Source organism: Prinia subflava, chromosome 1 (assembly GCF_021018805.1).
Source record: "Prinia subflava isolate CZ2003 ecotype Zambia chromosome 1, Cam_Psub_1.2, whole genome shotgun sequence".
NCBI lineage: Eukaryota > Metazoa > Chordata > Aves > Passeriformes > Cisticolidae > Prinia > Prinia subflava.
In genome coordinates, this window is record NC_086247.1 from 70133400 (window position 1) to 70159891 (window position 26492).

At 37.0% G+C, this 26492-nt stretch overlaps 1 protein-coding gene across 1 annotated transcript in view; it reads left to right on the top strand.

The window, feature by feature from the left end:
- The window catches only part of DDC (dopa decarboxylase), a 53003-nt gene that overhangs the window by 13545 nt on the left and 12966 nt on the right, over positions 1–26492 (top strand). The window contains exons 5-11 of the mRNA XM_063419976.1: positions 2441–2575; positions 6287–6430; positions 12748–12814; positions 14951–15045; positions 16939–17006; positions 22611–22687; positions 26440–26459. Of these exons, the coding sequence (XP_063276046.1) occupies positions 2441–2575; positions 6287–6430; positions 12748–12814; positions 14951–15045; positions 16939–17006; positions 22611–22687; positions 26440–26459 (606 nt within the window). The remainder of the gene's footprint in view (positions 1–2440; positions 2576–6286; positions 6431–12747; positions 12815–14950; positions 15046–16938; positions 17007–22610; positions 22688–26439; positions 26460–26492) is intronic.

Consider the following 26492-nt stretch of genomic DNA (forward strand, 5'->3'; position numbering starts at 1 on the left):
GCCCACTCAGCCAGGTGATCACCAGAGTAGTGGGGGCCTAAATTTCTGTATCTCAAATGAATGCCTTAACCTTTGTAATTTCTTACAGCCATTTTCTTTTATATATTAATGCCCATGTTTTGTAAAATGTGTATTTCATACATGTTCTGCAAATATGCTAACAGTGTAAACAATTATTTTATTTCAGCTATTTTGATTTTATAGACAGAAAAAGTAGGATGATTTCTCCTGGTTCTGATATTGTGATGAGAGCTCTGTCCGGCTACAGACCATATACAGAATAACATTAAATGAGGAAGTTGCCAAATTATGTTTTCTGTAATTAATAGACCGAATTTCCTTCACCCCTTGCCCCCACATAGAAGTTCTACCTTACTTGACCAAAAAGAGTAATTGTATGCTAATTCCATGCTATATCTGTAATATTTCCTCCATAACACTGTATGCAGCAGCAGCTATAAAAATGCACAAAAAATGCAAAAAAGTGCACAAAACTGTCTCCAGCTTGTGTTTATGCCCAGGGGTCTCCATTCCCCAAATCTCACACTACCAAAAAGGCAGATAAAATATATTCACCATTAGCAATACAGTCAGTGAGTGTTCCAGGACTGTCCTTTTCCCCAGTTACTCCATTGATGAGGCTGTTGAATTTTGGCTGGATTGCATTCATTCACTGTTGAGATATTGACATGTGTAGAAGGCAGCTTGGTCTCATGAATAGCTCAGCTAACTTCAGGAGAAAGTCTGAACTCATTGGGATCATTCTCACATATGAAATCTGTCAGATCAGGCTTACCTTCAGGGAAATAAAATCGCTTCCCAAATATTTAAACATGTGTTGCAATTAGTAAGTATACACAGGTCTTCTGTGTTGGAGCTTTTGCACGAATGGGACAGGACTACTGGGAGATGTTCCTCGAGCCTTTATTGCAGCATCAGTCTCATAACAAGATTTGAGACAACTGAAAGATGGCAACAGCTCACATCTTGCCAGCAGCAGCCAAAGATTTCTTTGTTACAGGGCATTTAAAAAAATTCCTAGCCAGTAATATATTGCTAAAGCTTACAATTGTTCAAGCCAGCCACTAAAAACACACATACACTGCTTCAAACAATGCTTGCTTGTATGCTTTCTATTAACAATACACAATACTCCATTATTAAGCTTAAAACCTTCTACTATATTGCTAGGCATATTTTTCTGCAGTCTTAAGGTATATCCTAGCCAAACCTAAAAACTCAAACTATTGTTTCATGTCCTTGCTTGCAATACTTACAGTATCTTTTCTAGTTTCAGACTTTGCAGCTGCAGCTGATTCTAAATGCTCTGCTCTTTCTGTTTCTGAGCCCTGTTTTCACAGCTTTCTGAATGTCTTCTTACCTTTAGTATTTCCCACAGTCTTCAACAAAGGGAGGAGAGAATTTTGGCACAGGACAAGAAACATCACTCCAAAATTAGTTTGTTGACACTGGGGATATTTCTGAGACATAGATATTAAAATAACTGACTCTATTCAGATCACTGTTATGATTCACACCATGTTTGATCAACTTTGGAAGTACCTAAAACCTTCGTCTTGCATAGAGACTCCCCAATGCATTGAAATTTATGGCATGTATTTACAAAGTGCTACTTATAGTTTAAAAGAGGAGTTTAGGGCATGTTTCAGGTGCATGTTCTAGATGAAAACCATATAAAGAATTTCCAAGAAGTCATATTCTGTGAAATTTACTAATAAATCGATACAAAAATTTCTCCTTTTTGTTATCACAGAGTATCTAAGACACATTTTAAACTGATGTTTTGTGAGTCAAAGTGCAATTTAGAACAGTGTGTCACTGTTCCTTTCATCTTTGTTGGTGATGAAAAAAACGAATACTTTGAACTGCAATTAGCTGTATTGAATCATAGCCGTTTTGGGTTTTCAGTGGTTTTTTTCTCATTTAGTCACAATAATTTGGTTGCCCAAGGTAATTCTAATATGAAAGAAGGCGTTTAATTAGGCATGTTGCTTGATCGAAGTGAGAGGTGGCATTCAGGTTGTGATGGAACTTATATGTGCAGAAATCCAGAGTAACAAATCAACAGTTACTCTGACATTGTTACGAGTTAAGAGCAGATTGCTGCCTGGTTTGAGAGCCTGTTCACATACAGTCAAGTCTTCGAGTCCAGCTTTCTAGCACATAGTTGCAAGGCTGTTGCCTAAACTGAACAAGCAGAGAGTTTTAAGAAAACAGGCAGAGACACTGGGAAGGAGAGAGACCAAGATTAAGCAGAGATGCCTCTCTTGCTGTTGACATATTTTTCAAGAACATGAAATTGCAAAGTTTCTCATCTGCATTTTCTGTTAACTTCTTCACAGATTCATGCAGAATGAATGTCGCTTTTTCTTCTTCTGCACTGTTTTCATTTTGAATCTTCTCTCAATTTATCCCACAGGGAAGTGCAAGTGAGGCCACCCTGATTGCACTGCTTGCTGCAAGAACAAGGACTATCAGACAGGTGCAGGCAGAGAAGCCTGAGCTAACAGAAGCAGAGATCATGGGCAGACTGGTGGCTTATGCTTCTGACCAGGTGAGTACCTCTCATAAACATGGAAACACAGTGTCTATACTTAGCAACTTCAACCATCTGAATAGGCAGGTGAATTAGTATAAACTCTTTGGATAGGGGACTGTTTGATTTTGGTTGTTTAAATATTACTGTACATATTAAGTTTGTTCCACAGGGGTCTGTATTGGGACCAGTGTTAACATCTTCACTAAAGACTTGAACGAAGGGATTGAGTGCACCCTCAGCAAATTTGGAGGTGACACCCAGCTGAGTGGTGCAGTTGACACACCTGAGGATGGGATGCCATCCAGAGGGACCTGGACAAACTTGAAAATTGCTCCATGGGAATCTCAGGAGGTTTAACAAGACCAAGTGCAAGGTGCTGCACCTGGGTCTTGGTAACCCCCAGTACCAACACAGGCTGGGGGATGAACAGATCCAGAGCAGCCCTGCCCAGGAGTGCTTGAGGGTGCTGGTGGGTGAGAGGCTGGACATAACCCAGCAGTGGACACTCACAGCCCAGACAGCCAAACACGTCCTGGGCTGCACCCAAAGCAGCGTGGCCATCAGGGCCAGGGAGGGAATTTTGTCCCTTTGCTCTGCTGAGGTCCCACCTGCAGGGCTGCATCCAGCTCTGGGGCCCCCAGCAGAGGGAGGACATGGACCTGTTAGAGTGAGTACAGAGGATGGACATGAGAATGATCAGAGGAATGAAGCATCTCTTCTAAGAGAAAAGGCCAAGAGAATTAGGATTGTTCACGCTGGAGAAGAGAAGCTTTGGGGTGACATAATTATGACTTAAAGCAGCCTATAAGAAAAATATAGAGGGATTTTTCACAAGACCATGTAGTGGCAGGACAAGGGGGAATGATTTCAAACTGTGAGTGGGGTGATTATATTAAAGAAAGTCTTTACTGTGGGGGTGGTGAGGCAGTGGAACAGGTTGTCCATAGAAGTTGCAGATGTCCCTCCTCTGGAGGTGTTCAAGGCCAGGATGTATGGGGTCACAGGACGTATGTGCAGCCTGGTCTAGTGGAAGATGTCCCTGCCCATGACAGTGGGATTTGCACCACTGTCTTTTGATCTGTAAGGTTCCTTCCAACCCAGGCCATTCTATGATTTTATGGTAAATGAACTGCAATGTCATATGTGCTATCATAATATAAAGGATAAATATCCAGCTGTCAGTGTTAAATATCTTTATAAAGAGCTTGTTCGAAGTAAATAAGATAATTAAATAAGGTATTAATTTCAGTTATGTTCAGTATGTCTAGGGTACCTTTTGTTACATCTGGTCTTCTATGTCCATCTGTGCACACAGTATTTTCCTCCTACAAGCACATGTGCAAACAAACAAACGTACATCCTCCCCCTATATGCAGGCATGGGTACAGATGCAGAAAAACTTAATGCATGAATATAAAGCAAATTGCTCACAGTACTTGAGGAAGCCAAAACATTATTTAAAAAAAAAAAAAAAAAAGAAAACCTTTGAGATATCCATCTGCCAATCTAACTAAGAAATCTTATAAGGAAACAGAAAACGTAATCTTTGATTTCTGACTGTGAGTGGTATTTAGCAGACTGAGTTACACTCAATTCTCAGCAGGCCATGACTATGAGAGGCTTTTAATGTTAATGAAAACAAATTCTGCTCGTGTGAGTTCTGCTGCTGCTACGTTTCTGACACAGTAATCCCAATGAAGGGCCAAGCAGTGTTATTTCTCTTAATATTTGTAACATTTTCTTATCTACATGTCAAATGAGACAGAAAAAAAACCTCTCTCTTAGTACTTAATGTTTATTTTAAAATAATATCTGATGTGCAGAGTAAAATGGCCAGGTTTCGGCCTTACTTTGATTTACTACTAAGTGTATGTTAGAAAGCACTGGAGAAGAAGTTTACACTATGCTTGCTCTTTGCTGGTGGGAAGAGGATTGCACTTGCATGGTGAGAAGATACAGGACAAGAAAATATGAGAAAAGATAACTGCTTTCAAGAGGCAAAAAGGATATTTATCCTTTCTTCTTGTTGTTTGTGTGGGACCCTAAGGTCAGTATTGCACAGACAAGCAGTCCCAGAGCTCTGACCAACCCAGTGATGCACAAAACCTTTTACTTGCTTTGACTTTTTTTGTCCCATGTAAGAGGCTGACCTGAAATGAAGACTGACAGGTCTTCTTGCCTACTGAAGGTCAGAGGATCTTACGTTTACAGAAGGATTTGCCTTAAGATACTGCTGACCTTTCCAAGCAGATTGTTGCCAAGCTCACCGTTCCTTCTGTGTTAGGAACAGACCTGTGTGACTCATAGGCAGTAATCCACAAAAGAAAGTTCAATGTAAGCCATTCTGTGGGAGGGAAAACCATTCACTGATAGAGCCCAACAATGCCAGAATGCATTTGGAAAAGTATCCTGATACAATTTTTGAGTCTTGATCAAGCAATTTAGAGGTTCTGACTGGCTAGTAATCTCAGTGTATTATTGTAATTTGCTTATTTGCAATTCTAGTATAAATAAGTTCTAAAATACATTTTTTCTTTGTACACTTGAATGAAGTATGGTATTGCTATGTCATACACCTTTTTTCCCATTAAAAAATTATATTTCAAGTCTAGGCTTCCAGATTTTCTCAAGCTGGTGCCTAATTAGTTACCAAAGCACATGAACAAGAGGCACTACTGAGATACAAATTAATGCTACATCTGTTTTTAAAACAAGTCATTCCAGGAATACGTTAAGCTGAAAGGCAGAAAACTTCATCTAGTCAAGTTCAACAAAATTCTGGATAGTTATTTTTGTGATTATATGCTAAATTAAAGTAGAATTAATAACCAGTCTTATAGGCACTGGCAAGAATCACCAAGGAGATTGTGAATAAGAATGGTCATGATATGAAAAGGTGAGGGATTTTCCTCTTTCAAATTAATGAAACTATAGAAGGTAAAATGGTTTTTCTGTTTGTTTGTTTTTATCATGCTTTAAAGGAGATTATTTTGTGGCTAATATACCTTTTGTTGTCAATGGAGTTTTTATTCCTGTTATTATTCTATTGTACTTCACAAATTTTTAAGAATTTTTTAGTGATAGCTTTGTTTTTATTTACAGAGATGTGATTTATTTTCTAAAACAATATTTTTTCTGGGGAATTCAAATGAAGTGAGTTGTAAATAAAATAATATATTGGGAATGATCCTTACTTGCCTAAAAAAGTGAATGAACGATCAAACCACAGTTTAGTCAGTATGTAATCTGAAGAAAATGGTCATGTAAGAAAATACCTGTCTGTAGCATACTGTGACATGTATAATTTTAGAGTTCAGAAAAGGTACACACAATAAAAATATGCTAGCAAGCACCTGAATCATTATCAGACAAGATGATTGTCTGCACATCTTTTGATGGATCTAGAGCCCTCTGCATCAATCCTACCGTGTAAATTAAAGCTCTCACTGAGGTTAATGGAACTCTTGTCTAATATTATCAATGCAATGGTCTCAAGGAAATGTCAGGGCTGCTATTAGTTTATTTTGTGTGTGTAATTATGTATATGTGTGTGTGTGTGTGTGTCCATCTACCTATAGGAAAGGTGGAGAAGTATGTATCTATTACAAACCATCAACAGTCCCAGGATCGCAAGTGTGGCTTTACTTTTTTAGTTTGTAAATACAAACAAACTTCTTACATTCCAGTAAAAGTTGTTGGTCTTAAAACCTGCCAATTTCCTTGTAGGCTCATTCATCTGTGGAAAGGGCTGCACTAATTGGTGCTGTGAAGATTAAAAATGTTCCTTCAGATGACACATTCAGTGTTTGTGGTTCAGCCCTGAAGAAAGTTCTGGATGAAGACAAAGCTGCTGGTCTCATACCATTCTTTGTGAGTACTGTATTTTAACATTAAATCAGATTTAATGCTTCTGATAAGATGCTTTTGACATGAATAGATGACCTCATCCCTAACAGAGGCACTGATAGGCAGCTTAGCTAGGATCCTAGGAGATGTTCCATGAGTATTCTTCACGTGCCTTTTTGTGCAGGAAGAGAAAATAATTGGAGCAGCTGGTTGCACTTCTCAGCAAAATTATGATTGGGATCAATTTTGTAGCACATGTAGTCCTGCAGTATTATAATCTCTGAATTCCTGAATTCTGAACTGGTTGCCTTTATTTTTCAGATTCCAACTTACGTACAAATGAAACAAGTTTAAAGCAATAAATTAAATTATACAATCTCAAGCTCAAGTGTCTTCAAGAAACAATAATTTCCCCTTGATAGTACTTTAGGAAAGAAATGAATCTCCATAATATAACCAAATATCATCGAAATCAGATGTTGTTCAGGTACTTGTGAGTATGTAACTAATCTCTAACAAGTGAGCTATAGGGAATGCAGCTGTGGAAACCTAAGGTGTCACCATTTCTTGTTATCTGTCCACTTTTTTTTCCCAGAGATTCCTGCTTTCACAGCAGGACAGCAAAGGCAAGTATAGTTATGTCTCAGTACCTTAAGCTCATAATCCCCCAAGTTTTGACATAGAGAATTGTTAGATTACATAAAATTCTAAAAGTTTGGTTCCTCCATGATAACATCTGATCAAAAAGAAAAATTGCTTATTCATCAAATCTACTCCTCCTGCCCGTTCAGAATACTGTGTTATTAATTTAGGTTAAAACAAGATTTTACAATTTGGGTTTTCCCATGAAGTAATTTCTGTTGTGGTTTTGTACATCACCAACAATATTCTTTGCTTATTTCAAAACACTGTGCTCTACTAAACTTGATACAGACCACAGGCTGTATAGGTCTACTAAGGGGCATAACATCCTACAGAGAATAGGTTTGTACTGGCCTCCACTGAAGAAAAAATCATCACACAACTAATTTGAAACTGAGGACTTCAGAAATGGGATTTTTAAAGAGATTTAAAAACAAGTCACTTTTTTCACAGAAGAGTCATGTCTGACAATGGTTGTTTCTTTTCTTTCGTGTTGTAACATTTTGAGAAGGGATAATATGACTTAAATTTCTATGAACTGTTTTCAGAAGAATTAGAAGATTAAGCTTGCTTATAGTCATGGATTAGTGCCAAATGGCACAAAGAAGCTTAAATTTCACCAAGCTCTTTTGAAAATATAATCTTTTTAGTCTTCTTGTTATTAACCTTTAGAGAATGTTTTTATGTAATATGAGGATGACTAGAATGAGAAGTGGTTTTCATACGTGCAGAACGCTGCTGATTTCTAGGGTGCCTAGAACTAGCGAGTCCTTAGGATGACCAAGCATATCCTGTCAATTGTTTTGCAATACAACAAGATTCTGACTGAGAAAAAAGCATTTCTAGGGATTCCAAGAAGAACTTTTTTTCTGTGGGACACACCTGTTGAGGTGGAGAAAATGCCACAAGGCATGTTTTATTTCTCTGTGTTATGATCTCAGTTCATAATACCTTACACAGGATCCTGTTCCTATATCTCACTGTTAATGTTTAATAATTACAAGTACAGCAGGATATCTCATTTTCATTCAGTGACTATAAAATTAATGTCTTTTTTCCTCAGCTTTTGTCTATCAGCAAAAAACCGCAACTGGCCGCTCATAAATATTCACGCCTTCTTAATTTTTCTATGCATAGCAAGAGAATAAAAATTTCTAATTTATGTATTCAGTGACACCTTTACAAAGGGTGATTTAACTGCTGTTTTTCTTCCTCTGTTTGTTTAGCTGTGCAAAACAGGCTTTCAAAGACAGCAGAGGCACTACCTGAGTTAATACAGCCTGTACTGAGTCTTCCATTTATTTGTATACATAAAATACATCAGCTTAGGTTAAACTAGATCTCATTATCGGTATGGTTGGCCTCTTAACACAAAAAGTGTGTTAATTCTCTGTCATGCTGAACAGCAGTCCATGCACTGTATTAGTGCTCCCTTCTCTGGCTTGCAGATTTCAAAAGCCTTTCCATTTCTTATGTTCTTGAGTAATTTGGTGCTGTTGTATTTTTTTCTGGCGACAAAGATATGCACATTGCCAAGGAAACACCTTACGCCACTCAATTCCATGTCTCCCTGTATTCACTGAACCTTCACTAAGGGGAGTGATTCAACATCAAAGCAACAAGTTTGATGGAAGAAATTCTGCCTGAAGAGACTTGTGACAGCAGAGACATCATTCCTAATGAAGATGTCTTGTTTGTGTCCAAGCTGCTACAGTCTCCTTTAGGAACAAGAAAAGGTTTTGTAAGGGATTAAATAGAAAATACAAATAAATTGCAATGCCTTATAGGCATGTTTCTCCTCTTATAATTAATGAATAAATGAAGAATCATTATGCTGAACTTGATAGCAGTGCTTTCCCTGTAGAGGTGAGTGGAGAATCAGGTCAGGTTTGCTTGATGTGAAAAAGGTTCTGTCATTTACAACAATCTCTTAATTAAAGGTTTGCTTTTCATGTACATAGGACTTGGCAGTCAGCTTTTTTGGGGGAGAGGCATTGTCTTTAAAAGGAATCTTTGCATTCCTACCCACTGTCAATGTCTTGTAGCACTAGTAATGTGTACATCATTTTGTCCAGTGAAAGCTGTTGCCACTAGGGTATCCGGATCTCTATTTCTGTTTTCTTTCTTTTATTTCCAAGTTCAGAATTGTGTTAAATTGTCTCTTTCAGAATACTTTTGCGGAAATTGAAACAGAGAGATTTTCATGTGGTACAGCAGCAGACTGTGAAAACTAAGTACTTAACCATGTCAGGTGTTGAGGCACTAAAGTTGCCACAATTTACTGAGGAGCCGTTTCCCAGCATGGATGATGTGCTGCCCTTCATCTGGTGCTGAGTTAAGGAGGAGCTTTAAAATATGTGCTGGAGTCATGTCCATTTGATTAACTCCAAACACACACTGGTGGTTAAACCTGTGTGTAAATGCCTCTCTCAGTTGGGCCCTATGCTCCCAGCTTGAGACAGACCTCGGTGTTGGCAGAATGTTGGCTGGCTCTAAACTTAGTGAAGACTGCTAAGTGAAGCACTTTTAAATTCAGATAGAGTGCCCACTGCATTCAAGCCTAGTTCACCTAAATGTGTGTAGGTGGCCTGTGAGCTTTGTGCTGTCTTTCATAAGTCAGCACTGACAGATTGCAGCTGACATATACAAGATACAATATACCTCAGCGTATATTGTATAATATACCAGTATAAAGCTGCTACAACCTGCTGCCCAGCATGAAATCTCTCTGATTCCAGATGAAATGACTCTTCTGAACATGATCCACAGGAAATTAAGAAGCAGGCTTTTTGTATCCAGACTCACTTGGGAAACAATAAATCAGAATCAGACTGACGGAGGAGCCATCTTTTTAGTAGAATACTTAGATCTTGACCACAGATTTCCATTTGGAAGAAACAATCTTGAGACATGTACAGATGTCTAGTTAGTGAATGATTGCTGTTCTGTAAAGTACTGAATGGTGGTTTAGAGAACTGTTGCAGTTTTCTTCAGGCCACAGACATTCTCATGTGTGCAAGCTGGCAAGAACTGAATAGGAGAAAAGAAAAATATGTGAATGTTGAAAGTTCTGCCTCATTTTAGCTATTTGCAAATGAAAAGCTTTGTGGTGGAGCCATGCAAAATGTGTCCACATCTTTCTCAAAAGCTGCAGGAAGTCTTCCAGTTGAAAAGATTGAGAATAATTGTTCTCAGGAATCATAAAGATTTATGCATGTTTCCTGACACAGCTCTCCATTTCAGGAAAGTAAAACACGAGATGACTGAGTTAAGCATTTTAGCTGCTTTGTATTCACAACCAAGGGCTGAGTCAAATTTAAAGTGCACAACCTGAAAAGGAAAAGCCCTGCAGGCTATACTGAGCCATCAGTCCCATTTCTGTGATGCAGTCTGTCCCCTGTCCTTTGCACAAATGTGATTTTTCTGGTGTTATACAGGCTACAAATTGAGTTAGATTCATTCTGTAGTACCGAGGCGGGGTAATGAGAGTCCTGACAAGAGCAGATGCTGTCACTCTAAGTGGTTTCTGAGAATTAAAGCAAGTAGCTTTGAGGCTTAGACACCCGCAGAGAGGAAAACAAAATTATTTTAGAAATTGAGGTATACTTTACAGAGCCATTGAGGTATACTCTACATAAGCCATTATTTAAACAACTAAGAATGTGTTTGAACTCATATAATCTCTCACTGAAAAAACATACTCCTTATCCTGATTAGGAGAATACCTTAACTGCAGTACAAAACTAATAATAAAAATGTGTAACTTTTAGTTGTGAATTTTCCATTTTTATTTTAATTTCTGGACTAACCAAGGCAATTTTACTCCAATCTTGTCAGAAAATTCATACCTTATTACCATGAAATATATGTGTAAAAGCAGAGTTAAGTTCATAGTGCATTCTTTTTATTTATTTCCCAATCCAATGGGTTAACCCCTCTTCTTTATGCATACAGAAAAACTGGCATTTTCATCATGGTACCCTCCACTGTGATGAATATATTTTCACTCCATACACACATGCCTTCTTAGGAAAAATAGAGACCAATTTTTTTCCTGCTCTTTAAAAAAATACCCTGCAATCTTTTCAAAGCATCCACTCTCAGAGGTTGATTAGTCTTCCAGAGAACTCTTAAACGTACTTTAAGGCCCTTCAGTTTTTTATTCTCCTTTGTCTCAGGAATATAGGAGGGCTTAGTATAGATATAGATTAGATTATCTTGAAGGAAAAATATGTTAGCTCACAATTTTGCTAACTATATACATAAAATATACATCTCATTTGCAGAACTGTATTTGTTTCAAACTCTAGTTCTTAGTATCTTAATACAGAAAAAATACTGAATTGTCCCTTTTTAATAATAGCTTTTTGCAAGTTTTACTGTGGCAGAATGTTTTTTTTCTTGAAAAGTCTAGTGAATGGACAATAGGATTGTGATAGGTTTTCCTTTCTCTTATTGGTCTCACAAAGAATTTGCTGAGGGACATGGGCACATATATGCACAGAAACGTGGCTAGTTCCAGATATATAGGGAAAAACTGTAAGAACAAAATATGTTGCATTAACAGTGTACTTGGCAGAAAAGGTAACCAGAAATATTAAAATGAAAAAAGCAAAATCCTGGGTTTAGCATTTTTATAATCATCTGCTAGTTGTACTGTACTTTATGTGTGACCTTGGATAAATTATCTAATTCTTTTGTGCTTCAATACTCTGACTAGAACACAGCATACTTTATTTCTCTATTTAAACTGTAAAGTTTTAATATGTAGAAATCTAGTACAAGACAAAAACCATACTCAGCCTTCATTGGTGCTTTCAAAAATAAGACAGGGTGTTTTTAAACCTAAGTGTAGCAATGAAAAATGAAATAATGTCAGTTTATATGCCCTTGGTAGCTGGAGTTTTTTTGATTAAAATTCTACATGCATATTCCCAATAAATTACAACAGCTCGTTTTCACCTAATTCTATTATCTTTCTACTGGGAAACTTCAGCATTTGTGTTGCCTCTGGCCTTTGGTCTACTGGCTGCACAGAAGGATACATTGAATGAGACATTAACAGAATGAAGGAAGAAGTGTTCCAGTGTTTTAGGATGAATATGGGAGAAGAAGTTTCTCTGTGAAAAAGTCTTGCAAGCCAAATAGTGAACATGTGTTACTAGTGAACAGGTTCCAGGTTGCAGATCTCTTGAGCATAAACTGGTTACAAATCTCTGTTGCAGAGCTGTGGCTCTGATCAAGACAGCAACATTTGTTCATCTATTCTGTCAACAATAATTCTAGCACCTTTGAGTTGCTCAAGTTCAGAACTTACTTATGTACCATGAACTGCAAATCGTTTTGGTGGGATTTGCATATGTTAACGTAGTCTTGAGCCACACAGTAAGCATGTGGAACATGTAGAAAATATATAAAATACAGCATTAGCACAACCCTGTGCCTATAGTGCAGCACTTATCATTCAATTTTATATAAACATTTTATTTTATGCATCTGCTTTAATGGACTGTTATGGGGGCTTTGAAAAAAATGCACCATAGTCTTAAAAGTTCCACTAAGAGTAGGTAATGACTAACATCATTTTTTTGTTGTTGTTCTGTAATGTCTATTCTTTTTGTTTATTGCTGCCTTTACAGACTGTTTCTCTCATTTGGTAATCTTCTATGCTGTAACACTTTTTTTTTTTGGCTCTGCAGTTCTGTGCAACACTTGGAACCACCTCTTGCTGCTCCTTTGACAAACTGTTAGAACTGGGTCCTATTTGTAAGTCTTTGCTGCTTCTATCTAAAATTGCAGATACCAGTTTAAGCCATGCTGAGTCATTTCCAGGACATTATGCAGTGTCAGTGTCCAAACACAGTAAAGCTACTTATAGATGAGACCTTCAGTTTACACTTTTATTTCTAATATTAGGTCAAGCAGCAAATGTGCATTCTCAAGCTGTTAAAAGAATTAGAGGGCATTGCCTTAAGGGTTCTTTTTCTGAAAGGGGGCATAGTTTGGAATACTGTCAGTAAAGAATTACTGTAAATGCCTCAGTTAATAACATATTTCTTCAAGCCCTTCTACCTGCAAGGGCATCTAGAGCAATGCTGAATATCAGGGAAAAGTTGAACTCTTAATTCTGCTCTGCAACTAGTGTTTTGTTCCTGCCTTCCAATAACTATAAAAGGCAGGGAAATATGCACCAAAAATCTCCATCTATTCTTAATCCTTACTTTCCCCTTCCCAATTCCATCTTCTTCTAAAAAAATAGAACAAATGTAAGCGTGTTTAATACAGTGATCGAGCCATGGACTGTTCATAAGTATTTCTGTCTGTGTTACGGTTTGTTTTGTCAAGCTTTGATCTGCAGCAGGGCTTGGTCAAATCACGTTTGCTGGCTGATGGAAATGGTACCAAAGCACACCATATCTCTTCAAGTGTACATTTAGAACAGGAAATCCATAGCTGTAAACATCTGGAAGCAACTTCATGGAAACACAGCTTGGTTTGATGTCTTGCTAATTTATTCAGGTGGAGTTGAAACTTTGGGGCTTGTGTGGTGGTCATTTCCTCTGTGAAGTGTCCTGCCTTTCAGCACAAGACCCAGAGACTCAGTTTCTCCCAATTATTTTTTTTAAACAGGTTCCTAGTAGTCTGCTTAGCAGCTACAGATTGTTTTGCTGTTTGTGTTATTCCTATAGAGGTATTAAAATAGTGACACTGGTACGTTTAGTCATAGCAAGTAATCATGTATTTCACTTCAATGATTCCCTGCTTGTGCAGCAGAGCCCAGCAGGAGGATGGCATACCAGTGAAGTCCGAAGTCTCATGATAGCTCTTCTGCTTAATTTTCTCCTTAGCATACATGAGGAGCAGTCCTATGATAGAAAGGCAGTGTCTCAAACCAAGTGTATTTAAAAATAGATAATCAGTTAAACTTTCAACATGCATTCAAATAAACCTAAGTTGTGGATGTTCTAAATAATATTTTATTAGCTTTCCCAGACATTCATGCAAAAAGAAAATTTAGTTCACAAGAACGCAAATTTCAGCATGAACTTGGTGCCCAGCTGCAGATCTCGGTGGATATATCTCTGTATGTGGAAATAACCATCAGAATTATCTGGTGGCCAGTATAAAGATGTAATGCGGGCTTCAGCCATCAGCTGATAGACCATAATTGTTACTGAGTGCATTAAAATAGTGTTTTCTAGAGTAGAGTATGAATACTTAATTACAGAGTATACATGAGCTGCTCATATGCCAAAATAGTTCTGCAGAAACCAGTCAGTGACTAATCAAAAGTAGCACTTCCTTAGCATTTCAGTGCTTGCTTTTGCATAAGGGTCTCCATCCTTGAAACAAATAGTTTGCTGCACGTAGTTCAAAAGCATGTGCATGCACATTTATCAGTATGTAAAAAATACTGTTTAGAAAAGTGTTTGTGATTCATGAGTTAGAAGTGGGGAGCACAGCTAATATTTTATCTCCTCCAGCTAAAATAGTTCTATTACCATAAAAATTATAGCTAAATCTCAAGATACATGTTTTTAAAAGTGTATTTTATAATGGTTTTTAAATAAAAACCAGAAAATAATTTATGTGGCTTAGTTTTAGTAAGATAAACCTAGAGATGATGATCCTTATGGGTCCTTTCCAATACAGGATATTCTGTGATTCTATGTTTCTGTAATTTTTTTCCAGTAGAAGCACAAAGGAAAAATAATACGTTTCATATACATTTTTATATATTAATCAAAACCCAGATGGTGGAAACATTTAATCTCTTAATTTAATTTTAAATTGGGAAAATAATAACATCAAAGAGAAACCTCTCAGGCACTTGGTTTCATGCAAAATAATTGGGCTTTTTAATCTGCTGTTTAATTTATTTCCTTCAATTATTTTTTGTAGGTAATAAGGAAAAGATCTGGATGCATATTGATGCAGCCTATGCGGGAAGTGCTTTCATCTGTCCCGAATTCAGGCATCTTTTAAATGGAGTGGAGGTGAATGAGTGTCTTTTCTCTAGCAGCCTGCTGAAACCTTGCTCTTTCATAGAATTTGTGTGTCTCTTATGCATCCAAAATTAATGGCTCTTCCAGAATCTCTGAGTAAGCTGTGCCTCAATTTGCTCTACAAATCCCTGTACATTCTATGACATTACTTAAATTTTTAAATTTTTAGTGGTTTATACTTGGAGTATGGAATTGCTCCTCTATAAGAAGAAGAGTCATACTTGTCATTCAGAATAACAAGTACTGAATCAACAAATAGAAAAGAGGAACTTTTCCCCAAATATCATTAAAAACATATTTGTAACATCCTAATTCTACATTACACAAAAAAAAAGAGGAAAAAAATAATTTTGACAAATTAATGAGCTCATTATGTCTGATTTTCTTCTTACATCCTGAAAGTCATATAGTATAGAGCCAGTAGCTGTATCTCAAACAGACGGTTTAATAACCAAGAGACCTAAATGAAATATTCCCCCAACAGCACTGCTGTTCCTTTTCCCCCGCCTTGCTGAGCTGCTTGGCATTCAGTTACTTAGATAAGAACACTTCAATTTCCTGCTGCTCCCCTCAGTCAGATAAGTCCTTGTCTTCCACGTCAGTGGAGAAAATATTACTGTTTGGTAAAGCCAGAAGTTTAAACACAGCACTGATAGGCAGCGGCTAAGGAAGAAGAGGAGGGAAAACCCCCTCACACATAAAGCATTTCTTTCTGTCTCTTTTTTATCAGCAAATGAAGCTTGCTGTAATTTCCTGTGGGAGAATTTTTTTAAATTATTGTTATTAGTTTCTGAAGGAAATGAAACAGCATCCCTTGTCTGGGCCAGCAATTTTCATAAGAGTAAATATTTAACAACCATGAATAGATTTCCTACCTTATATAGTACAGGGTGATAGCTAGATAGATTTATAGATAGATAGAGAGACAGACAGATCATTTATTACAGCAATTGTTAATTGTTTACAGGTGACAGGGAAGGTTATGAGAAGCAATTGAGAACAGAAAAGTGCTATATGGAATAGTCAGACCTTGGTGCTGCCAGGTCCCCGTCCCACTTTTTAAGGCTGGTGACTTCTTCCTTTGTTAAAACAGAAAACTTGGATGAAACCTTTCCGAAATGGTGTCCCATCTTACCCACCTGGGTTTCTTCTGATGCCCCACCTAAACAAGTAAACCAGGCCTGGCTGGTTTATGGTGTATAAATGGTGTATAAATGTGTATTTATATGTATAAATATATATAATAAATATATATTTATATGTATAAATATGTATTCATTGCAAGTGCTTATTTTAGGTTTTTTTATTTTGATTTAGATGAAACAGTAATTTCTACTGAAAGAAAATACCGTCAGAAAAAAAAAAGAAGTAATAAAAAGAAAAAATATTCCCTAGTCAATTGTAATTTTTTTAAGGAATATGATGTGCAGATTCTGAATAACGTATAATTTCTTGCTCTATATGAATTTTGTGTGTATTGGTTTAGTATCTTGGAAATAGAAAGGTTGGGGAATTGTTATTGGAGAATGTGATGTGAACTCCAGTGAATGTTTCTGAGTATGCAGATTCATTCATTTATTTATTTAGGATCACAATAAGAAATACACTTTTCCAAAGCATATGTATCAAGAAAGTATAATTGCAAACAAATGCTCAAAATGTTGATACCACTAGCCTAACTGCATACCTAATGTTAATTTTGCTCCCAAAATAAATGAAAATTTAACTACAATAGTTACTAAATAAAGTGATATCAGTATGAACCTTATAAAGACCTAATTCAGGAATTAATTGATAGATACACAGACAGTTTGACAAAGTTATATCATTAGTACATGGAAGCTTTTCTCTTTCGTAATGCTGTTTTTATTTATCCATTCTCAGTTTGCAGATTCATTTAACTTTAATCCTCACAAATGGCTCCTAGTGAATTTTGATTGCTCTGCAATGTGGTAAGTACTACAGTAAAGGGAAACATTACAAGAGACAAAAATGAGGTTATATTAGTCTTCCTTTCTAGCAGTAGACTTTTTTAATATTTCTCAATTGAAATGAAGAGAACTGCATAGTTTTCAATCTTATAAATTATTTACAGAAGTCAAACTTTCATTTAATCCAAGTTTCAAAAACATAAAATTTCAAAATAGGTCTGAGCTCTGTATTATGTTCTAAAAAGAGAGAGAAGTCCCAAGAAGTCTGCAGATTTATACATGCTCCGTTTTGAGACTGTTTAAAACATAAAACCCCCCTATTTTAAGGATATCAAGGCAATGAACAGCATGCTAAACAGGGCTTGTTTTTTTTCCTTTTCCATAACATTTGTTTTGGTTTGGTTCTTTTAAAGCCTTTCTAAAAATTTTTAAGATTTGGCTGATGAAAAGCAGCTGATTTTAAAAAGCCCTGTTTATGTATTTTTGTACTGACTTTCAATTTTCCCAGATGACAGCAGAGACATTTTGATATTAAATGATGCCAAAATAGAAACCCATAGACATACTTCAAAAGAAAGCAAAGTGTCATGTCAGTACTAATAGCATGGGTTTGTTAAAAATATTCCATAGTAGATGATCCTATTTTGTCCCAAACTAAATGATAACCAGCATCACAATTAAGGATACTTATTATCAAAACAGCTATTTAACAAATGCAGACTATTTATCAAAATAAATGAAAACATTAATTTCAGTTATAATAGAACAAAATTTGCAAATGTGAAAAAAGAAGACTACAAAACATCATCCAGAAACTGGTCGCTTTACTTAAAAGAGGAATAAATGTAAGACAATGATCACTCAGTTGCTTTTGGTTAAACTTTGGCTCTTTTAATTTCCCTCTTTTAATTTTCAGGTAATAAATTACGGTTTTTACTTTATTATTTCAGCTGATGTAGGCATTTTAATCTTCCAATACATTGGAGTTTTTCCTTAGGTGGCTTACATTTTGACTAATTCATCAGTAGTGCAGCACCTCATAACATGCTGTATATAAGGAAGTAGGAAGATGATGAAACAAACTCCTTCACTAGTTCCTCCCATCCTTTTCTCATCGCTCAGAGATATTGTTAAAAACTTGCAAATTACAAAATACACTATCATTTTCTTTAATGTTTGTAGAACAATTAAGAACCACGGTCTAGTCCCTAACAATTTAGTTTCTTATTAATTCTGCTTTCCTTAAAAACCCTGTGGAACTATGTTAAAGGGATCTTACCTGGCTTTCCAGTAAAACAAGTTATATACAATCACACTGTGAGTTCCCTTCTCAGGTGATTTTAGGTTATTCCTAGTAAAGCTTAGAGTTTAGGCTTACAAAAGTATTTTTTCTGCATTTTGTTTCTTGTTGGGTAGGACGTTTTTTGGTTTTTGGGTTTTTTTAGATAAGCCATTGCACAAAGTGCTTGTTTTTGTAGGTAGGAAAATTCCAGCCCAGGGACTCTGAAGAGACGTTGCAATGTCTTCTTATTCAAAGTAAAAGTTTCACAACTGTAGCCACTCAGGCTTCAGTTCAGGAAGGCATTTATGCATGGAGGTTATTCACTTAATAAATGTATACTTAAACTCTTTGACTTGAAGCCAAGTCTATTGTCCAGCTAATTCTAAGACCCACATCCAAAATTTACCTGTCTTACCAACTGTAACACTCTCTGACAAGGTGAGAAGTAATAATAAATGATGAAGGATGGTAAGAAAAAGCTACTGTGAAGGATAGGTCGTCCTCTTAGGATCAATGAAAAGTATTAAGCATGATACTATGATAAAATGGAAAGTAAACACTGAACACCATTTCAGAACCAAAGTAATCTGAGTTCCATTGATGGGCAGACTTCAAAATAACCCCGACGACTCAGTGCTTTCCCCAGTAAACACTTGCATTTCTTTTCGCTGCAAGCTGATTACAATAGTTTATCCATTTGATCTGTAATGTAATTATGTAACTACCCAGTGCAATATGTGGCACTGATGTAGTTTAAGATTTGGAGACAATTTTATTATAAACCTTTTGTAAAATACTCTCAGACTTCCTGATGTACAGAAAACAGCAGTCAGTTTCCTACAAAGAGGAATTTAATACAGCCAGTCCAAGAAGGGTGTATTTTCTATATTCAAATATTAGAGTCCTTTAGAGACTTTGTCTTGAAACTAGAGTCATTTTTGCCTGACTTGTTTAATTGATATTCTGGAATATTATAAAATAGGAAGAAGCCTCTTCATTCGGAGAGAGTGAAAATAATAATCTTTCAAAGTCTTGATATTTTTGACTTTTATTACTCATTTCAGGGTTTAAGTGTTAACTTTTGATTGGGAACAGTGTTTCAGTAACTGGAGGAAAGTGCTTACATGAAATACTTACCTGTAGAGCATAGAACACAGAATAGTTTGGCTTGAAAGGGAACTTAAAGATCATCTACTCCCAACCCCACTGTCATGGGCAGGGACACCTTCCACTAGCCCAAGTTGCTCAAAGCCCCATCCAGCCTGGTCTTGAACACTGCTTGAAATGAGGTTGTGTTTCACTTCTTGACTTCAGCTGAACAAACTTGAACAATCTACTTGAACACAAACTGAAGTGAAACTTTCCTGCTGGTTCATAATACGGGGTCAACTTTTTATCTGTCATTAAAAATCCACAAAACACAGTGAGGCAGTTAAAAGCTGCAGATGTACAATTCAAGTAAGTCACTTCTCACAGATTTTCATTACTTATTTCACCAGCAGTTTTCTTATGCATTTTGCTTTATGAGTACTTAATATGTGAATCTGTGCTACTTAAGCTAGGTTTTGGTCTAGTAGCATAACATCCAGCCTTAAAAAAAATCTAGTTTACCAGTATAATTTGTGAAATACATATTCACAGGACCAGATTTGTTAGGGTTGGAAAGGACTTCTGGAGATCATCTGGCCCTATGATTTTCATCTTTCAGGCTGGTAGATGGGTGCCTCAGAGCCTCTTTAACAGAGAGTCACCTGCTACAGTCACTCAACTTTTCTTTTTACAGTAACCACTTTTGGCTCCTGATATAGGCTCTCCTTGTTTTCCTTGCTCACAGACATCTAAAACCTTTAAAGAATCATACCTGATTTTGGTCTGAATGTTGGAGGGTGGAGGTTGGAGCCCTGTTTCTTTTGGTCACCAGAGTCCAAGGTGTCTCAAGCTAAGTTAACTACTGTAGGTGTATGGAGCCACATACCTCCGTTTCAGTCCCTCTACTACCACACAGCCTTTTATCTGTGTCTTATAATGCAGCCATCTGACAACAGGTCAGCCACCTGTGCACACCTTGTACAGGTACCAGCCTTTTCTCCAGAAGTATCTGGTGATGCCAGAGAGGCTGATCTGGAACAGAGGCTAGACAGAGTTAAAGGAATAAAGTAGGTATTTATTGAAAGGCCTTCACAGGATACACCTTGGGCAGCACAAGAGCCCAGCCATGGCTATAGCCAAGATGGACCCAAGATAGATGCAAGATGGATGCCTGATCACGAGTCTTCACACTTCTATAAGTTTTGGTCCATTTACATAGTGGGGTTAATTGTCCAATTACAGCTTCTGGTTATGAAGTCCCATCCTCTCAGTTTGCTCTCTTCAATTCACCGTTGTTTATGCTTTTGGGCCTGAGGCTTTAACAGCTGTCCTTGGTTCTCAAGCTGGAGAAGGATTGTTTTGTCTAGCTACCCTGTGAAGAGAACTTGCTAACACTTTCTATGAAGTTCAGATCATACACTAAGACAGTACAGAATCTAAAAAATATGAAAGCCAGAACTTAAGGCATCACTGGATATCCATTGCAAGCTACCAGCTCTACTGGCATCTCCTTCCTTACCAGTTCTATCTGAGTGGCAGCATCAGACTTCTCAGGGGCTGCCTCAATCGACACACTGGGTTTGGCTCTGAGGTGGGGGCCCTTATGGCAGAGACCTTGAGCACTGAGCACACTGGTGTGGACCTCCTGAGCACTTAGGACTTGCCAGAGGTGTGGACCTATTGGCAGAATGCAGCAGCACCCTTCCTGCATGCCCTGCCTACAGAAACTTCCATGTCATTTTTGTATCTTCTAAGCTAGATATTACTGCAGAATATTTACTTGTTCCATTGTTTAATGCAGCATCTTACAGGGGAAGAAATTAAACACTTACAAAACATCTAAAGACATTGCTTGTAACTTGGATTAGCTACATAAAGAATGAGCTACTGAAACAGGAATATATCAAAGTAATCAAATATTTCAAATAAACTGCAGTGAAACAACCTAGAATTTTTAAAAAATATTTCTCTTAATTAAACCCATTTTCAGTTATTGTCTTCTTCCTTTTGTCCACAGGACATTTCTAGCAATAATTAGGTTATTTTTATTTTATTTGAAAATCTGTTGCTATTTTTCATGTACATAAGTTTACTTATTATCAGCTATGTGTTTCCCATACCTGAAGGCAAATACTTAGCTGTTGACCTTGGTACTTCCCTGACTATTAGTGAGAGGAAGGCTTTTTGTTTGTTTGAATAAGATGTTTTATGACCACAGCCTAGATGTGAAGGAGAGTGGGAGTATGTACTGGCCTGTACATTCATACATACACACTAAAATATTGGAAATTAGATTTTTGCTTAGAAATTTAAAAATTCTACATTAAACCATTAAAACACAGAAAAAAGGTTTGGATTTTTGTCATTTAGAGTATCCCTCTGTTGATGTAATTTTTGTTTACTTTGTAGTATATTTATAGGCATAATATAATGATATAGCAGTCTTTCCCTTTTTGATTTATGGTTTCTTCTTCTTCTGCCTCTATAAACCCCAACATTTGTGGAGGTGAGTCAGTCTTACTCAGCATGAAGCATGAACCAGAAAAATCTTGTTATTAATCACTGGCAAAACACGGTTTATTCTCTCTAAAAGGGACACGCTGGCTTTTGAACCTCAGTCCAGTCATGCCAGCCTAGCTGGCAATACTAAGTTAATGCTTCTCAGTGCAACATTGTGCTGTAGCATGTCTGTCAGGAATTGTATAGTGGATCCAGCTAATGGCAGGGTGGTACGAGAGGGGAGTCTGAGTCAGGACTGGGAACTTGTCCCTTCCAGTGGCTGCTGCTGCTGCTTCCACGGCAGCAGGGAGAGATAGTGGCCAGCACCCCCAAAGCCTCAGCGTGGCTCTGCGCACGATGTTTAGGAAGCAACAGCTCTTCCCACGCAGCTTTGTACTGCAGTAATTTCAAGACAACTTCTGTTGACTGCAAACATTAACATTGCTTCAGCTAGTCTCACATTCTGGTGTGAGTGTCTATCACCATAAAAAGATCCTCCATGTCTGTTTCTTGTCTGTTTTTAAATATGCAGTCGTGCAGTCATGCTGCCCGTTCCTGCTGAGCCTTACACTTAACTACTTGTAAGTACAGTACTGATATGGCTGTGAAAAAGCACTGAAAATGGCACAGGCTGTGCTAAGGAAATATGCCAGTTTAAACACATTCAATTTGACTTCACTTCTTCTAGAAATTTAATCCCTTAACTCTTTATTCTTAAATTTCTCAATTTGATTTCTTTCTTTTTTTTTATACAGGGTGAAAAAAAGATCAGATTTAATAAGTGCCTTTAAATTAGAACCTCTTTACCTGCAGCATCACCATCAGGAGTCTGGTAATTTTATAATTAAATGAGATTATTATTATTTTGTTTGCACTTTGATATTTAATGGGAAAAAAAGAACTTAAGATGGAAACAGCAATTCTTAAACTACCCAAGTTGTTTAGGAGGCTGTTTCCATTTTCTGAGCACTCTAGGGAACTAAGCTCATTAAAATGCAAATACATGTCTAGTGAGATTTTAGTTAGTTAAAAGCAATACAAGGAAAGTAATTTCATAAAGCATTATGCATTACTACTTTTATATTGGGATTTCCCCAGTTTCAGACTGCCCACTGATTGATAGCAGGAGTGTTGAGCAAATTCTTATTATCTTTTGGCTGTCAGATAAACATATTATTGGGTGTTGTGTAACAAGTCCCTTAGCCTGTCTTCCCTAATACATCTTTCTCCCAAATGATTTCAGGATCTGAATTAGTTTTAGAGTTTCTGAGGTCTGTGACTTTTTTCTTAGTTATTCAGGAAAGCTTCAATTTTTTCAGAAACCCATGTGAGGAGTAAACAATCCCTGAAACTACAAAGAGGGGGTGAACTGTGCTGTCTGTGCTCTGCTTTTGAGTGAGGGCTTTCTGGGACATTATGCTGTGGTCCTCATGCTCTTACACTGGCTTTGGAGAAAGGCAGTAAGAGTGGACTATCTCTCTTGTACAAAATGCTCATGAAAGCTCTTCACAAAATGCTCACAAAGAACTTAATCTCAGGCTCTGTACAAAGCTCCTTAATGGATTAGTGCTGGTCCTTGCACATACCTGGCAACTGCAGAGTGATATTTGCCCTCCTGAAGCCCATTTTTACACATCTGGTTATTAACTGAATAATTGTGAAGAAGGTTACAGCAGTGCAGTGTCAACATGTGGTGGAAGTTCCCTCATAACTTTCTGAAGAGTGTGAAGCATCTGTAGAAGGTCTTACCATATACTCAACCTCATAATTTTCCTGGAATTGCTGGTGCTGATCTGTGTTCAGAAGTGTATCGTGTTATGGCTCTGCACTCATTGACATTTAAATTAATATCATCTAGAATTCCACTATTCACTAAAAAGCCCTAGGAAAAATGGATTCGTGTGCCTTTATCCTGAACTGCCATAAACCTTGTATTTTATTCCTTTCCTTCATTTCCAAGGAATGCAACCATAGAACAGTGCAGTAAACAAGAACATGCAGTAATTCTGGAGCTGATGTTCACCCTCTAAAAGCTTGCATTCTTAAGAAAAAAAAAAAAACTTTTTTTAGCCTTTTCTAATGGAATATACAAATTACAGTAAATCCATTTAAGGCACTAGCTTTTACTTAGCATACATTAAAAATATTTATCCTCGAGAAAAAGAATTCTAGCCTTAACTAAAATGAAAATATGTTCTTGGAACAACTGATAGTGCTGATACAAAAACTTTTGGTCTTACCTGGGTTAAGTAACACCTGAAGAAAACCAATTTTTTTCTTAAAAACAGGAAGTTTCTGTAAGGCCACCTAGTTGACCTGAAAACATTATCACCCCAGCTGGAGAAAGAGTTTTTTAGCCTTCATCTTGCCTTCACAAGGGTTATAACATGCTATGTGATCTAACATAATGATTTCAAGGAGATCAGCTGATTACTAGCAGTCTAGGAATGCTAATTTTTTGTATGCTCCATTCCCATTTGATATCAATTTCCCAAGGAGTTAGACAACACTTCAAATGCAAATGCCTCTGGTTAAACTTCCCAGCCACACTTACTCCTTCAATAAACACCATCAAATTTGCTGCATGAAGGTGCTGCAGTCCCCATTGACCCATGTGTGATTTATGGGATGTGAGCACTCCTGGAAAAACAACTTGCCGAATAGAGGGTCTTGAATTCTCAGTATTCTCAGGTCTATCCAGGACAGGAGAATTCCTGTCCTGGTTTTCTAAGTAAATGAAGTAGTATTTCTGAATTTGCTCATCTCTCACTCAAGAGTTTAAATGAGCAGAAAAATATCTCTATCTGTGAGCAATTACTCTTAATAACCATATGGCAATTATGTGTGTCCCCAAGGGGAGAGTCTTTATTTTCTCATTAATTATAATTTTAGGTGATTTGCATCATCACACCAGGAAGATTATACTAGCTTGCCTGGCAACCCAGGATATAGGTCAGATCCTCATGGCAGTGTTAGAAGAATGCAGCTTTATACTCCATTGTGAACACCATGTACACTCCCACAATGCAATTCCTCCTGGTTAAATACAGATGTAAGGCTGAGGCTTGTAATCAAGGAATCAAGCACTAATCATTGATTACATTCTGCTTCACAGCTTGTGAAAGGCGTTGTTGTGGATCATTAGACATAGCCCCTTACAGGAGCGTAGGATTATTTATCTGTCACCAGTTGCTTTACACTCTTTGCTACCAGTCTTGCAGCTATCAAACAGAAATGACTGCTACAATGCAGAAGAATATGAATAGTATCAATTTACCTCGTTACCAAGCAGAGACAACCACATTCATTTCCTGAAGTCCAGAACAGGTTAATGATTGTTGGTTTTTTTGTGGGTTTGGGGTTTTTTACCACCTGGAAACCAGCATAGTAACAGGTTAAAGAACTTAATGGCCACCTGTTACAGAGAAAGGAGGACCATGTTTTTTCCTATGTTTTGGCTGCAAATGAGAGAACATTGGCAAGAGAGCTTGTAACACAGGAAGCAGATTTGTTGGGTTTTGTTGGTTTTTTTTTCCCCTAGAAAACATAAAGGCTGAAAATTATGTAAATGGCATATACTGGTCAAATTCAGAAGCTACAATTCTACCTTCCAGCTAACAATTCTAGAAGTACTTAGCATTTTCACAACGAATACAAGTTCATTCTCTCCTATGAAGCTTACACTCTACTGCAGAGAAATAAATCAGAATAAGGAAGCTAAGCAGATGCTTCCTAAAGAAGTGCATTAAATATTACATCAGTTTTATTTCTGTCACTGATTTAACACAAGTAACTGACTGTGTTCAAGTTTACTGTGAAAGCAGTTTAATTCCTTGATTCAAAGAAAAGGTAGGTGAATCCTGACCCTGTGTGCTTATATAAAGGACATCTAATAAAGCCCTCTACTTGCCTCCCTGGACTGCTTTGTGGCTTAGTCCATCTGTGTAAGGGGCTTTCACTCCATAAAAAAAACCATTAAAAAATTGCAGAATACTATTCTCCAAGCAGGAACAGTTCAAATTCTGAGTTGATTTTTCCAGTCATTTATTAGACATCCTGAAGTATTAGCAACAAATATATGTATGAGTAGAAAAGGTATTTAGAAGTGGATTATTTTAAAGTGTTACTAGTTCACTAGGGTAAAGGTGATGACATTTCACAGCAGAGGATGAGTTATGAAGTGAATCTAGGGATTCTGCAAACTGTTTAAATCAAAATCAATAATAATTGTTTTAGCTACTGCTTGTTTTCCCTACAAGAAGAAAATAAACATAATATTTGATCCATCATCTCCATAGCACTGCAGCATAACAGAAATGAAAATAGCGTTTCTTCTGTAAATTCTTTGTTAGTGGCTTATTTTAACTAGCTAAGGAACAAAGGTTATTACAAGCAATTTCATTTAACGTGCTGCCAAGTATCCAGCTAGCTATTTAGTGGTCATGTTGACACTGATGATACTGAAGTTTGTAGGAGATGTAAAGGATAGCTAAGATACAGCTTTTCCAATAACATTAGAATGATTAAAGTCTTTGGCTGTTGTGATGATGATGCAATATGAACATTTTTTTCTTTAATTTCCAGGTCTTGTAACAGATTATCGTGTAAGTACAGTACTGATGTAATAATTAATCTTA